General features: G+C 36.9%; 1 protein-coding gene across 2 annotated transcripts; it reads right to left on the minus strand.

The window, feature by feature from the left end:
* Positions 1–500: 500 nt before the first annotated feature.
* Positions 501–13,300, minus strand: LOC103709058 (uncharacterized). 2 transcript variants are annotated; one of them, XR_015968269.1, is made up of 7 exons: positions 13,079–13,300; positions 12,926–12,983; positions 11,330–11,812; positions 6,435–8,484; positions 5,651–5,857; positions 4,211–4,571; positions 501–847 (listed from the first exon to the last, which is right to left on the minus strand). XR_015968269.1 is itself a non-coding variant. In XM_008794235.4 (7 exons), the coding sequence occupies exons 3-6, from the start codon at positions 11,698–11,700 to the stop codon at positions 4,238–4,240; spliced, it is 2,946 nt and encodes a 981-aa protein (XP_008792457.3). In that variant the 5' UTR covers positions 11,701–11,812; positions 12,926–12,983; positions 13,079–13,300; the 3' UTR covers positions 501–847; positions 4,211–4,237. The 2 variants fall into 2 exon arrangements, 1 of the variants encoding a protein (XP_008792457.3); XM_008794235.4 differs by having other exon boundaries at positions 4,211–4,555.
* Between the last annotated feature and the right edge of the window lie 1,092 nt (positions 13,301–14,392).

Here is a 14,392-nt window from a genome sequence, read left to right on the forward strand (position 1 = left end):
TTGCTTTGAAGTACATAACATATGATGGTTAACTACATACCAACTGTGACATGAACAAAAAAAGAGTAACGTATCTGCCATAATAGGTTCTTCTAATTCGCAACAAAACTTTCTGTGGCATTCCATTTAACCAATGCCCCCAGAACTTGGCTTCAAAATTTGCAGTATAAGTGATCTGGTATACAAAAAAGAGGAGAGTGGGTGGGGGGGCCCTGGCGGGTTAATCTCACTGTTAAAATTGTTGAATGAATTCAATTGCAAGGAAACAACATAAGAAAGAGGTTTATCAATTAGAAAAAATAATATAAAAATTGTTAAAATTGTCGAACCATTTGCATCCTTGCAGGCAATGGATAAACTCATTGAACTTGTTTTAGTAGTTCTATATAGTCGAAAAATTTCAAGTTAGAACACCGGTAATTTTTCTCAGCGCACGCATGATAATTCACATTTAAATATTTCATCTACATTGCACTTACCAGCTAATTCAGTGAGACAAGTTTTATCGCATAAAGTTTGATTGCAACCTCATATATGTACAGAAAATATCAAATAACACCCGCTTTCCTGTATCAATAATGGCCCCCCTTAAACCTTTGGATACCTATAAAAGAAACTAGAGGGAAAAAAAAAAATCTGTTCACCAATAAACTTACTCTATATGAGTTCAATCAATGAAAAAAATGGAAAAGCATACCTAAAAAATATATATATACAAAAAAAGTACTATTTGTTTTCTAGCAACAATGTTTGTTCATCCAGCATGACAGTCAAACTCTGAGAGATTTCTTCTGATATTTGATTTAAGCAGCAAGAAGCCTAGAACAACAATCCCAGCAAATGGAACCTGTAAAAAAATAAAGCTTGAGTTATGCTCACATTAGAATCAGTTGATTTCAAACATCCATGTTGTTCTGATGTGCTAAATTGCTAACAGGATGATTAAATGCAAGATTTGCAATTTCAGGTAAATGAGCCAATCTGGTATTTGTCACATAGTGATTACCGCAGAAGTCAAGAGTGATGTATCAGTATATGACAGAGGTATCAGTGTATGACAGATCTGCACAGTGCTGGTAACTGCTAAAACCTCTTCTGGTTGGTAACTGGGTCTTAAGTATCACTACCAATTTTTTGGTATTCATGCTGGTTGGTCACATAAGTTCCGTAGATGTGTGTGGTCATCTTAAGAAGCATATATTGGAGCAAATGCAGTGTAAATTGAGTCATGTACCAGCATATGTAGGCTGAATATGGATTGGATATAAATCGGCTACTGGTCTAACCATATTTATATCCATAAGAAATACAAATATGGATATTAAACGAATACCAAAATTAGCATCCATATTTGCTCTCAACGGATATGGATACGAATCGAATATTAAGCATATCCATATTTTTTCTGAACGGATATGGATACAAGCCAAATATTAGTTATATCCATTTTTATCAAAATATTAATATAAGTCGGCTATTATTCAGATATAAACCAAATTTTAGTGGCATTTAGTGATGAAAATTAATATTAGTTATATAACCATTAGGATGGAAATAGAATTTACCATGCAGATCGCAAGCAACATATAAGTAACTAAAGATCTAAGATATAGTTATTAAACCTGTGCCGATACCGATCGTTCAGGTCACTAGTTCGATCGAGTTTGTATTAGAATATTGCAAATAAAAAATTATATAAAAATATTAATAATTTTTTACATCAAATTCCATCATTATTCTTTAATTATATCATCAATAAAATAAACATGAATTATCTACTTTTTATATATCTTTTAAGAAAATCATATAAATGTAGAAACACATAGAAATTATTAATTTTAATTTTTTTAACAATGAAGTGTTGAATAATTTGATATTTTATATATAATAAATTTTTATTCTAATCTAATTTTCAGAATTAATTTAATATGCTATTATTATACTTTATTATAATTATAATATTATGTACAGTATATTATATAATAACTAATATAATTTTTAATATTTTTATCATAATTTTTATTCTATTTATAATTTTATTATTATTATTATAGAAAGAAGACTTCCTCTTGTGCCTCTTCCAAGCAAAACTTCTATTGGTACCACAACCCTTGTTTCTATTGTTTCTGGAAGAAAAGGTAAATAATTTGCTAGAGAAGAAGAATCCCAAGATCTAGGGCGTCTTTTTGTATGGAGATAATGCCTTCACTTGTTCAAGTGAGACCGTCTGGATGATTGTCTAACCAATAAGGGATGGCAAGGTAGGGCTATAAATATATGTTTATAATTGAATTGATTTAACTAAATAATAAATATGTTTATATTGAATAAATACTTCAAATTATTTCATACTGAATAAATAATTTGAATTAATATTGAAATATTAACCAATTTGTTGATCAATTTGAATTCATATGTGCAGCTCTTATGATGATGGTTATTGAAAGAGAAATCCAAATCTTTTGGATTTTTCTCATGAATAGGTTATATTCTAGAAAATAAAACAAAGTATATTCGATTTTCAGTTTTTTTATCAAAGATAAAGAATATGATTTTATAAAAATAATGATCAAATATAAAATATGAAAATATACTTCAAATTGTTATTTAATTACCTGAATTCATATGATAAGAAAAATAAACTATTAATATAGAAGTAAAAAGGATGTTGTAGCTTGGCGGTTAAGCACTTGCCATATGAGTTTGAAGAATTCTTTTCAATGGATATGCTACAGATTTTAGACTAAGATTTCGAATCCGCATCAGACAAGATTTATAAGTAGATATTCGAATTCGGATCCGGATCCATTCGATGCTGGAACTCCTATCCGAATTCAAATCGAACCGGATATGGAAATGGATGTGGTTGGATTATGTCCGTCCCGTTTTCAACCCTTGTATGATAGATCTGCTAAGACCTTTTCCTTTTTTAGTTGGAAAATGGGTCTCAAATGTACCTCTACCAATTTTTGGTATCTATGCTAGGGTCAGTCACACAAGTTTTATAGACGTCAATGGTCAGCTTGAGAAGCATATATTGGGAGTAAAATGCACTGTTCATCAACACACAAAGCCACTGTTAGGCAAAGGATATAAGTAGGTACAAATCTACAATTTTCTATCGAGCATTCCATCCAGACACTCATAACAACAAAGTCGGTGTGTTTAAATCTATAAACAAAACCATAATTTTGAGGTTAGCTTTTCTTCTAGTAACATGTCTTAATGTTTATCTTCAGTATCACTACAAGCTTTTCCATACCCTTTCTCACAACTGCTCTAGCCCTTCTGGCTACTCCCTAGGTCCTTTTCCACATATTCAAGTGCCTCTACTTATTAGGACCTCCTCTGATTTTCGAAGAACATGCTTTCATCATCTTATTTTAATGTGACCTAACTCTATCCTCGATAGTTTTACCACATATTCATCTCAATATTCTTATTCCCATCACATTCATCTTCTTTTCTTAGAAAATTTTTATTGTTTGACAGTCTGACTCACGCAACTTGAGGGGCTTATTGTTAATTTATAAAATTGTCACTAGTCTCCAAGGAACAGGGGCAAAAATAATAGACAGAACATCTATGCACAATACATTTTCTCATTTTTTTGTTTAATTATTAGCTCCAAATAATTTTTTTTTGTTTAATTAGTCTTTTAGAATATAGGTCCACAATTTCAGGGGATAAGCATTCCTTTTGCATTGGAGTGAATTCAAACTTTCAAGTAATCAACAAATCCTTGGAACCATTTCAAAAGTTTCTAAGCAATAACAAACACCATTACTAAAAAACATAACTACTAACAACCATTTGAGGCTCATGATCAACTTCTTACTTCTTAGAATGCTTATATAATTGGCCTAGCCTGTTACATGCATCTAAACGTCCTCTACATTTCCAAGAGTTTTGTTTATATAACTGCCTTGTTCAAATAAAATAGAACATATACTCCAAGGAGATATATGGTTCATAGCAAGGTTAAAAAATATTTTGAATTGAGAGCAGAGTAAAAAAACTCTCCTCAAACAGTTAATTCTTTTAAATATAAGCAAGAACACTTCCAAAAAATACTGAAAAAGACATGTAGTTTATATTTAAAAAAACTTTAGCAGAAATTGGCCCTCTCACATTACCCAATAAAGAAACAAGAAAAACATGTTAAAAGAAAAGTCAAAGAAAACTAGCATGGAACGGTTAACAGACTTACATTCATCAGTCTTCATCTCATTTTTACTCATTCCAGTGAAAATTCTTTCACTGATCTAGGACTACTGAGGATGTCAAATGGCTTGTCGCCAAGGCTGTCTTTCAGGATAGCAATCTGCCCCTCTTTGGTGAGAACCTCTTCGTCAAGTTCTTCAATTTTCTTTTTAAGAAAAAGAACCTCGTGATTCAGAAGCATAACTTCCTCTCTTGAACGCTTCACTTCCTCCCACATATGGTCCCTCTCCTCAGAAATTTTCATAAGTATATTGCGTGTTGCAGTCAGTTCCTTCGTGCACTCTTGAAGGTCATGCTGGAGCTGGTTGATGCTTTCATTTTTCTTCAGCATCTGTTTATTATTATCACTGTCACCATTATTGGATATAGAACAGATAACAGTAGGAAAAGACCATAATTTAAATGGGTAGTTAGTGGCTAACACATACCACTGTAGCCTTTCTCAATTCTGTATTAAATAAATGGAAAGAATAAAAACCATGTGCAGATCATGGTAACTGGTGTCCTATATATTTAAATAAATTTTACTGCTAGCAGTGAACCATGTAGATTTTTGTCATTAAGACCAATAAATTGACACTCTATCTATTGGTCTGTAAAGCAAGTAGGAAGCATCTGCAACAGGGGAATGACATAGTGAATCTGAATTAGAAGTTCAGAAGCCAACTGGGAGGGATCTGGATGTATGTCATGGTGGCTAGTGTCTATTAATACAATCCATAATGCTTTGCTGGAACAACTGTACCATGTAACTTTTTACATCAAGACACTAAAAAAGACAAGATGAGAAAACTTTTTCTTGGTCTGTAAAAAAGAAGCCTTAAGAAAGCAAAAGACGTATATTTACAAAAAGAAAAAAAGGTTCAAAAAAGAAATCAAAAAGAAAAAATATGCATCCATTTATGTATAGTTCCGTACAAAACATAAACATACATCCATAGGCTTTATCATTATGCCAGCTATAGATTAAGTATTCAACTTGTAAATCAGGATGCTGCATCCCATCCCCCCCCCCCCAACCCTCTGGCCAAAAGTAAAAATGTAGAAAATGATCTAATAATCTTTATCTAATGTTTTCTCTTTTATCTTCCAGGCTGCATGCTTGACCTAGATCGCAAGCAGCAGAATTAGACACCTATATACATATCTAAACATGGACATTTGCATAAAATATGAAGGCAGATATTCATCAAAGATATCACAAACACAGAAGAATAGAAATATCAATTTAGAAACACTTCAAGCTGTATAGCATTGTGCGATGCCATTAATATGTAGAGACATCCCTTACTTGTACATTTAATTCTTAATATGTATAGGAAATTGTCAGCGCCAGATGGTCATTATATTGCACATGTATGGAACATATCCATTTTGTTAACAAGATAATACTAATGGAAGATATATTTAGCAGACAATGCCACACCTGAAGCTCCATATCCTTCATCTTGTGGGTGAGACAGGATAGTTCATCCTGCAGCCTCTGAATCTCAGTTTGCAAGACATCATGAACCCTTATTGAAGAAGCCATCTCTGCCTGTAGTTGATCAAGTTCCAGTTCTTTATAGCATAGTTTCTCTCGCAGTACTCTCGTTACCATAGTCTCTGCCTTCAATTCAAGTTCTAATTCATCCTAGATCAGTAGAAGGAAAACATCAGGCAAAAAGGAATTTCAAGAGAAAAAAACCTATAGATACCATCAGGGGAGAAGGATCTTTCCAAAGACTTATTATCATGAAGCTGAACAGTATTATGTAGTCCATAATTTGTAGGACTTTTGTTACTATTACTGTAGATATCATATTCCATCTCCAGCACCAAAAATTTCATTTTTTTTCCTGGAGGCATAAGTGGGCATGTGCCATCCATCTGTCTACTTTCTCATGTCATAACCGCTGCTCCCTGCTCATGAATGAGAGGTTGGCAGTGATGGCATGAAGAAAGAAGACAATGGATTGCATGTCCACACATTTGCCGCCACATGTAAATGGAATAAACTGTCTAGTACTCAATGCAGTAATCAGAGATTCTCCCCTAGGCTAATATGCAAGATTGCACCTGACTCAGGCATTTCAAATATCAACTATCCAGATTACAGATATATCCACTTATAGAGTTCTTGAGATGATGTTAGAAGTGGGGTTGGATTTAAAATATTAAAATTCTAATTTTGTCTATAAAAATCAAAGAAAGTTAAAAGTAGATTATACCTTTGAATGTTTTGACCCGTCACCTTCTGTAGTCTCTGGCTGACAATCCAATGCTTGTGAACTGGACTTCTCGACTAATATTGCTGCTATTGTTTGCAAACTTCTTCTAAAGTTTTCATGCCCCCTCCTTAAACTCTGATATTTCACAGTGCAGTCAGCAAATGAATATTGATCATCATTAGCTTCTTGGCCATGTTCATACTTCTTACGATTTATAAAGCCCAATAGCTCACCACTAAAGTGATCAAAATCATGGAGCAAGGAAAAGCCCTTATTCTGCAAGAAATCTACCTGGGCACAAAGCTCCTGGTCAAGCTTAATTGCTGAGAACCCATAGCCATTTCCAGTAGCTTGCAGGCGACTCAAGAGGCCCATGTTTTCATGCCTAAGGGATTCCAGCTCATGCCTGAGAGACTCTACCTCCTTCCTCAGGTTCTGTTCGACACCTGTCAGACGTAATTGCTCCATCTGCAACCTACTTACACGATCATCTCTCTCTACAGATTGCTTTCCAGTCTCATCATTATAGCTCTGTCTCAAACCATTAATTGTCTTATCTTGTTCATTGCAGACCCTTTGCAACCGTACAACCACTTTCTGCAGTTCCTTGTTCTCCCTCTCTTTCTCCTTGTAGCTTCTTCTGATAAACTCTCGATCCTCTTCTGCGCCATTTAATTGTTCCTGCAATTTTGATGAGCCTTGATGGAGCTTGTGATTCTCTGTCTTCACTTGCTCCAAACTAGCTGTCAGATCATTTACTTGCATTTCAGAATTCATAATCCTATTTCTAGTATCCACTTCAGAACCTTTAAGTGAAGATATTTCCCTCTGAAGAGACACATTTTGCTCTGCCAGTTCCCTTACCCGTTCCCGAAGCCTCTGTTCTTCAGATTGAAACTTTTCAAGCTTCGTGGACCAGTCGCTGGACCTTCGGTCCAATTCTTTCTCTAAACTTGATTGCAGTTCATTCTTCTCCTTTTCCAACCTCCTAGTTCGAATGTCTAGTTCTAACTTAGCATGTTTCAATCCCTCTTTTGTAGATGATCTCTCTACAAGCCGGAACTTTATTTGTGATAAGAGCTCAACTGCCAAGTTTTTCCTCTCTTCAGTAATATTCCTAATAGTCTGAAGCAATGATGGCACATTCAAACTGCGGTTCTGAAGTTCTTCCAGCTCAAAGTCTTCCTCTGATAGAAGCATGATCATTTGTTCTACCTCCTTCACCTTTTTAAGTAACTCTTCATCTATATCCCATTCCAATAGCACAGAACTTGTGCCTTTATCATTTTTAGTGTCCATTGAACCATTTTTGGGAAAAGAATTTTGACTTTGAAAACCCAACCACTCCTTACTACAACAGTTGTTAAAATTCTCAAAAGGTGGAGTGCAATCAGTAGAACAATGTTGGCCAATGTCATTTAAAGTCAAAGAGGGCAGTGGTTCTGATGAATCCTCATAAATATCTTCAATTGTTGTAATAGTTTCAGAGTCATAATCTTGAGACTTCATCATAGATTTCTCATGCAATGCAAGCAATGAATTCTCTTGAGTCTTTTTCATGTGCCTCTTTGGGGATGCTGGCCTGAGATCATCTCTTGTCCAATCTCGTGCAGAAAGGTGTCGATGGACATCTTTTACCTCCCGAAATAAGTGGGTTCTAAGGTGATCTTTGCAATATGATGGTGAAGATGGTGCTGTAGACTGAACCTGTGGTGGCCTTCCTGAGCTGGGAAATACTCTATTCTCTGACATACTACAATCATTTTCAGTATCGAGAACATATTTCTGAGAATCTTTCTGGGATTTGATATCCTGAATCTCCCCATCAACGTAGCGGTCTAGAATTCCGTTTCTATCTAAAACCTGAGTTAGGCGAGCAGTCCTGCATCTCAGTGGAATTGGAGAGTTGAAAGGTGAATTTCCTGATGAACATTGCCAATGTCTGGATGAACAAGGAGAATCTAATTTTTCAACACCATGCAAATGATGAACCGCAGACCGACCACCACCTTTAGGTTGTGTACACCCTTCCGGAGTCTGGGGATCCAAGCTGAAGTAAAAGGAAAAATATCATACAGTCAGACAAACAGTTCAAAACAAGATCAGAAATTTATCCAAAAAGACACCAAATAAGGAGCACATCCAGATGGTTGGTTCTAGAACTAAGAAACCTCTCCAATTTGGGAGGGCAAAGTTTGAATCCATCTTTGAATCCATCACAAGCAAGTGTGCACCATGTCTAAAGACACATGCACATTTCCGTGTCTGAGTGCACAACCATATGTGCGTGTCCAAAAGGGAGACAATTTATACATTCATATGTATGTACATATGTACGTAAATACAGTTTATACATATATACATGCAAATAGATGGATGGATGGATGGACTAATTGTATGTATGTATGTATGACTGAATGGTTACCACCAAACAGAGTCAGATGGGGGAAGGAAAACAGGAGGGAGGGGGGAAAGAGAAAGCAGTGATACCAAGAATGGTAATGCTGTCAAGAAAGAAGCAATATCTTAATATACATAGCAAAAATCTTCTATCAGTCAAAAGCCTGATCTATTTAACCGAAAAATATCACTGACATATGATCAATTAGGGCCGCTGTGAGCACCAACAGGAAACATCGCTAGTGAAAAATGCAAATGAACATATACAGACACAAAAGGGAACTGCTAATGAATGCTTAACTGTAATCTTTCTCTATCTCGGATTTTTTGCAGTGAGAATTTCTGTAATTTGAAATTGCTGGAAGCTATAAGCTTATCACCTATCAAGGCATGCATAACAAACAGCTTAAACTTCAACATGCTACTCATTCCCAGGTCTAGCATCACCAAATATATTGCATATGCGAGATGCTGTGGCTAACATATAATTCTAACTCTTATATAGAATGGGGAAATTATGCTATCACAGAAAGGGGAGTGTAATAATAAATTTCGCTAGAAACATAGGGTAAGGAATGGCATTTAGGTGCGTCGTTACAAGAAAAAAATCCTGGACACTGCCACCACTTTATGCTATTCTTTTCTGAGACGTTGTATGAATCAATAAAGATGGAAAAAAGTGATTACGTCATTCACGCACTTTTTTCAGAAATTTTGTTATCAATTCTGAGAAACCCATATCCAAGAAACTGCAAACAGGGTCAGAAACATGACATTATCAATGACTTATCTCACATATTTTAAGCAATTTTAGAGTAAAGCTTATTTGAGTTTCCCCATCATAATATTTTTATAAGAATGATGTCGGTCCAGACAACAAATCTGAAATATCATAAATCTTTTTAACCAAGGAACATAATCTTAAATTTCTAAGCTGTTTGCTTCCCAAGTCTTATAAAAACAAACTAATGCCTCTCCACCCACTTCTGCCACACATTAGAGAAGTTGATTTTAGAAATTGCTCTATCACTTTTCATAAAACCTGTTTTATATAAAAAGCATAATAAAGTTAATAAATATGGAAAATGACTTCTGCAAAAATCAGAACTCCTGCTCCACACATCTTCTATTTTACATTAAACACACAAAATAAGTTATCATCATTTCTTTTCAGAAATCCAAAATGCAACCACGCTGCCCCATATTGTTGGGTCATCATTATCATGCAATATATATTGCCAATTGAATTTTATGCATTTCGATTTTATCTGATTCTTGCTTAAGAGAAAGTATGAAGGCGATCAAAAAACTAAAAGTGATACAAATGCCATTTTCAGCAATAGGATAAATCGTCATATTTCAAATAATACTTAACTTTTAACCAGCCAATGAAGTATGACGTGGGAGGTGAAAATAAGTCAAATATGAAAGAAAACTGTTTCCCCACATTTTAGGCAAAAATTAAGGAAGAAAATTTCTGAGTAGGATGTGACAGCATGCAACTGCAGTGAAAGTCAATTCTTTTCAATTCCAACATGCTATGAAGTTTTGTGGAGGCACATGCATCTAAAAACTTAGAGCAACAATGAAAGGAATTGTTCTTTATTATCGCAGAAGAGGACTGCAGAAGAAATTAGAAAGGAGTAGCAAACAAAAATAACTACAACTTGAGCAACCATGTAGCATATATGACTATATGTATATATCAATTAAAACAAGTTATTTGTTATTTACTATCTTTGATTATCAAAACAACTGGAGTACCATGCAACAATTAAGCAGCAAACCAATGTAAATTAAGATTAATGTGAGGTTATGCCACTCCAAGCATGCCCACAAGTGCAGATGCATTGGCATCACCATACTGCATGCTTGGTGAGTTGGCCCAATAAAATTATAGATCATGCTATCAAGCTACTTGACAATCAGAAATTATGAATCAGTCCATTTCTCTCCAAACAAATGTAGGTGGAGTAAATGGATGGAAATGCCTTAAAAGCACTTCTATCATAAAACCATCATCATAGTGATTTAAATGTATAAGTGGTCCCTTGTCAATTCTTGAGAGAGAGAGAGAGAGAGAGAGAGAGAGAGAGAGAGAGAGAGCATGTAAAGCTCCATAATGTAATTATGCAGGACATATCCAATTCAACAAATGATGCAATATAAACATAAACACATAAAAGTGTGTCATATGCGAATTGATCTATATATAGGAATTCTTATCCAAAAAAGAAATAACCCGATTACCTATTTAATTAATTAAAACTAGAAATCTAAGAGTGCCTACAAGATGCAAGTGATGTTTCACTCATAAATACAAATAGAATTCTAAAAGTTGACTTCAACTGAAACAAGCAAAAACACCCAAGTCTAGTTATCGAGAATCGGCTACAATCACAGTTCAACACAAGAAAATCGAAGAAACGGAAGCAAGAGAAACCCCTAGGAACCACAAACATAAATTTCAGTAATTCATGTATATAAACACTTACTGGGCATGGCATTCAGTGACATGACAGGGTGAACTGCCATAAGCAGATGGCGATCTGCTTAAATTGCTTAAGCAATACATATTTCCTTCTCCTGTACTACTATGAATTGCAGAGCAAAATGAAGGGTCTCTTCTATGATGCGAACAAGGCATAACCTCACATTCTGGGTATCGATTCACTGGTTTAAAAGCTGAATCCTTGAGCATTTGAGAGCCATCCCGAATCTTTTCACCCACTGGAATTTTTCCATCATTCTGCCGTGGTGTCTCCCAATAGATGTTCTCCTTGCTGGAAGATGGAGGAACCGTAGGTGTTGGGTTGCTGTTTGCACTGCTGGATGCTGAAGCTCTAAAAGAAAAGAACTTCCTCATTTCTGAAAACTTGTAGATTTATGCTCATGTGGGTCACAGAAGGTATCTTCCAAAAGGCAAGTTTAACACTTTTCTTTCCTCAAAAGCTTCAATCAGCAGGGTAGCAGAACCCCTGATCAAGAAACATCACAAAATAAGAGTATAAAAAACATACGAAACCCAAAAAAAAATGAAAAAGAAGCATATAAGCTAAGAACCCTTAAAAAATAATGAAACATAGGTCTGACAGGAGGTGAAGAAACTTCTTAAAACCCCACCACAATCTCAAGTAAAAAGATGCAGCCCCTCTAAGAATCACTTATCCTAATGAGATATAAGCACATAGAAGACTGCCAAAATTATCAGATGTCAAAATTGATATCAATAACTTAAAATCCTAAAAGACAAACACAAAATGGTCAAACATAAGTCCTTTGTCAAGGAATAAGGAGAAAGATTAGAAAGATCAAAGAATCAATCCAGAAGTGAAAGAATCCCATCTAAGGATGCAAAGAAACCACAGTCAATAAAATCTATAAAAGGATAGATTATGATGTCAAATATGTTAAAAATTTGAAGTAGAAATTAAATACATGTATAAAACTAAAGAAGAATCTTAAGCAGAAACTTAATAAGAAATTATTAGATGCAACAATGATAGAAATAAGACAAACCCAGATGAGACAAACAAGAACCTTCCCATCCTTTTGAACATGCAAGGGAATAATATTATCAAAAAGTGAGCGAAAAATTAAGAAAAAGATAAACTAGTGTACCTTATGGAATTCAACAACCATCACTATTTCTTCGAGGGCAGAGTAGAAATACTACGAACAGAAGTAAGAAGAAAATAGAGTTTTAAAATATTTTTTTTAAGAAAAAACTTCAGTTATTCCACTAGCATGTCTTCATATAAATATATAATCAGATTACAGAAATATCAAATCTTGACTCTTGATTTCGAATTACGGAAAATAACTTCCTTTAACTATACTCCCTTAAACCCTAAAAACAAAATTCAGAATTACGAAAAAATAAAAACGAGCTACAGTACGATATTCCAATCGAAATCATCCGATAACATCTTCAAATGAAATTATCGAACTCCTTAATCCAAAATTCAAAAAAAAAACAAAAACAAGTGAAGAAAAAAGAAGAAAAAGAACCCGCAATAAAATTCAAGTTAAAAAAGAAAGAGATTTCGATGAAATCCAGAAAAATTCAGAAATCAAGAAAAGAAAAGTACCTCGAAGCTTGCTCTCTTCTGCTTGCTACTCACGGACTCAGACCAAAGCCCCCGAAAACTAAAACAAATCAAACAAAGGACTTTTTAGGGCATCAATGGAACGAAACGGAATACGTTTATTCTCTCATTAATTACTAGGAACAAGAAAGTTACCGTTAGATTGTCCTCCGAAGTCCGAATCCCTCGCTTTTTTTTGAACTTCGAGCTCCAAAGAATTCAAAAATTCCAAGAAATTAAAGAAAAATATTGCTTTCTGATGGTCGCGAAAGCGTGCCGATTTGCTGGAATCGATCGAACGAATTTTTCTTCGCCTTTTTATTTTTATTTTTTGAAATTTCTCCGAAGAGAGAGAGTGCGGAGAGAAACGGCGGCGTTGGAGGATTTTAAGGAAGAGGGTGGTTCTATATACACCCCCCCTATTGCTCAGGACACCCCCCAAAAATTAAAAAAAAATTAAATACTCTCTACACCCCCCCATTTGCTAAGGACACCCCTAAAAAATTAAAAATTCCTAAATTACCCCCCACCCTTCCCACCCCCTCACCTAAATTGCTCTCTACACCCCCCAACCCCCCCCCCCCACCCCGCTCTTCCCCTCCGAAACACCCGCCGGCTTCTCCCTTCCGCCCAAAAAACCTCGCCTCAAGCACCTCCCCGGCCATCTCCCGAGCAACGAGCACCTCGCCGGCGGAGGAGGAGGGGGGAGGCGGAGGAGGAGGACGGGGAGGCGGGGGGAGGCGGAGGGGGAGGTGGGGGATGGGGAGGAGGAGGAAGGAGGACGGGGAGGTGGGGGAAGAGGAGTGAGAGGAGGTGGCGGAGGAGGAGGGGGGAGGCGGAGGAGGAGGACGGGGAGGTGGAGGGGAGGTGGAGGGGGAGGTGGAGGGGGAGGACGGGGAGGTGGAGGGGAGGAGGGGGGGGAGGTGGGGGATGGGGAGGAGGAGGAAGGAGGACGGGGAGGTGGGGGATGGGGAGGAGGAGGAAGGAGGAGGGGAGGGGGGGAGGAAGACGAGGCGGAGGGGTGATGGGGGAGGCGGAGGGGGAGGAGGAGGAGGCGGAGGAGGAGGACGGAGAGGTGGGGGATGGGGAGGAGGAGGAGGAGGGGGAGGGGTGATGGGGGAGGCGGGGAATCAGGAGGGGTAGGAGGGGGGAGGCGGAGGAGGAGGACGGGGAGGTGGGGGATGGGGAGGAGGAGGAAGCGGGCGCAGGGGGGAGGGGGGAGGAAGAGGAGGAGGAGGGGTGATGGGGGAGGCGGAGGAGGAGGAGGAGGAGGCGGCAGTGAGGAGGAGGGGGAGGGGAGGAGGCGGCAGTGAGGAGGAAGGGGGGGTGTACTGAGAAAATTTCAAGGGCAATATGGTAATTACACTAAAGGTTAGTTTGGGTATTTTTTTTTTGGTTTTTGGGGGGTGTCCTTAGCAATAGGGGGGGTGTATATAGAACCACCCTAAGGAAGATGGCATGGGGCGCGTG

This window comes from Phoenix dactylifera, chromosome 8 (assembly GCF_051530095.1).
Source record: "Phoenix dactylifera cultivar Ajwa chromosome 8, Ajwa_hap1_PhDact_Kaust_v1.1, whole genome shotgun sequence".
Taxonomy (NCBI): domain Eukaryota; kingdom Viridiplantae; phylum Streptophyta; class Magnoliopsida; order Arecales; family Arecaceae; genus Phoenix; species Phoenix dactylifera.

Coding starts and splice junctions, on each gene's coding strand:
- LOC103709058 (XM_008794235.4), bottom strand. CDS start 11,700: ATGAGGAAGTTCTTTTCTTTTAGAGCTTCAGCATCCAGCAGTGCAAAC. Junction 8,485..11,329: donor GTCACTGAATGCCATGCCCA/GTAAGTGTTTAT, acceptor CTTTTACTTCAG/CTTGGATCCCCAGACTCCGG. Junction 5,858..6,434: donor ACGGGTCAAAACATTCAAAG/GTATAATCTACT, acceptor CTACTGATCTAG/GATGAATTAGAACTTGAATT.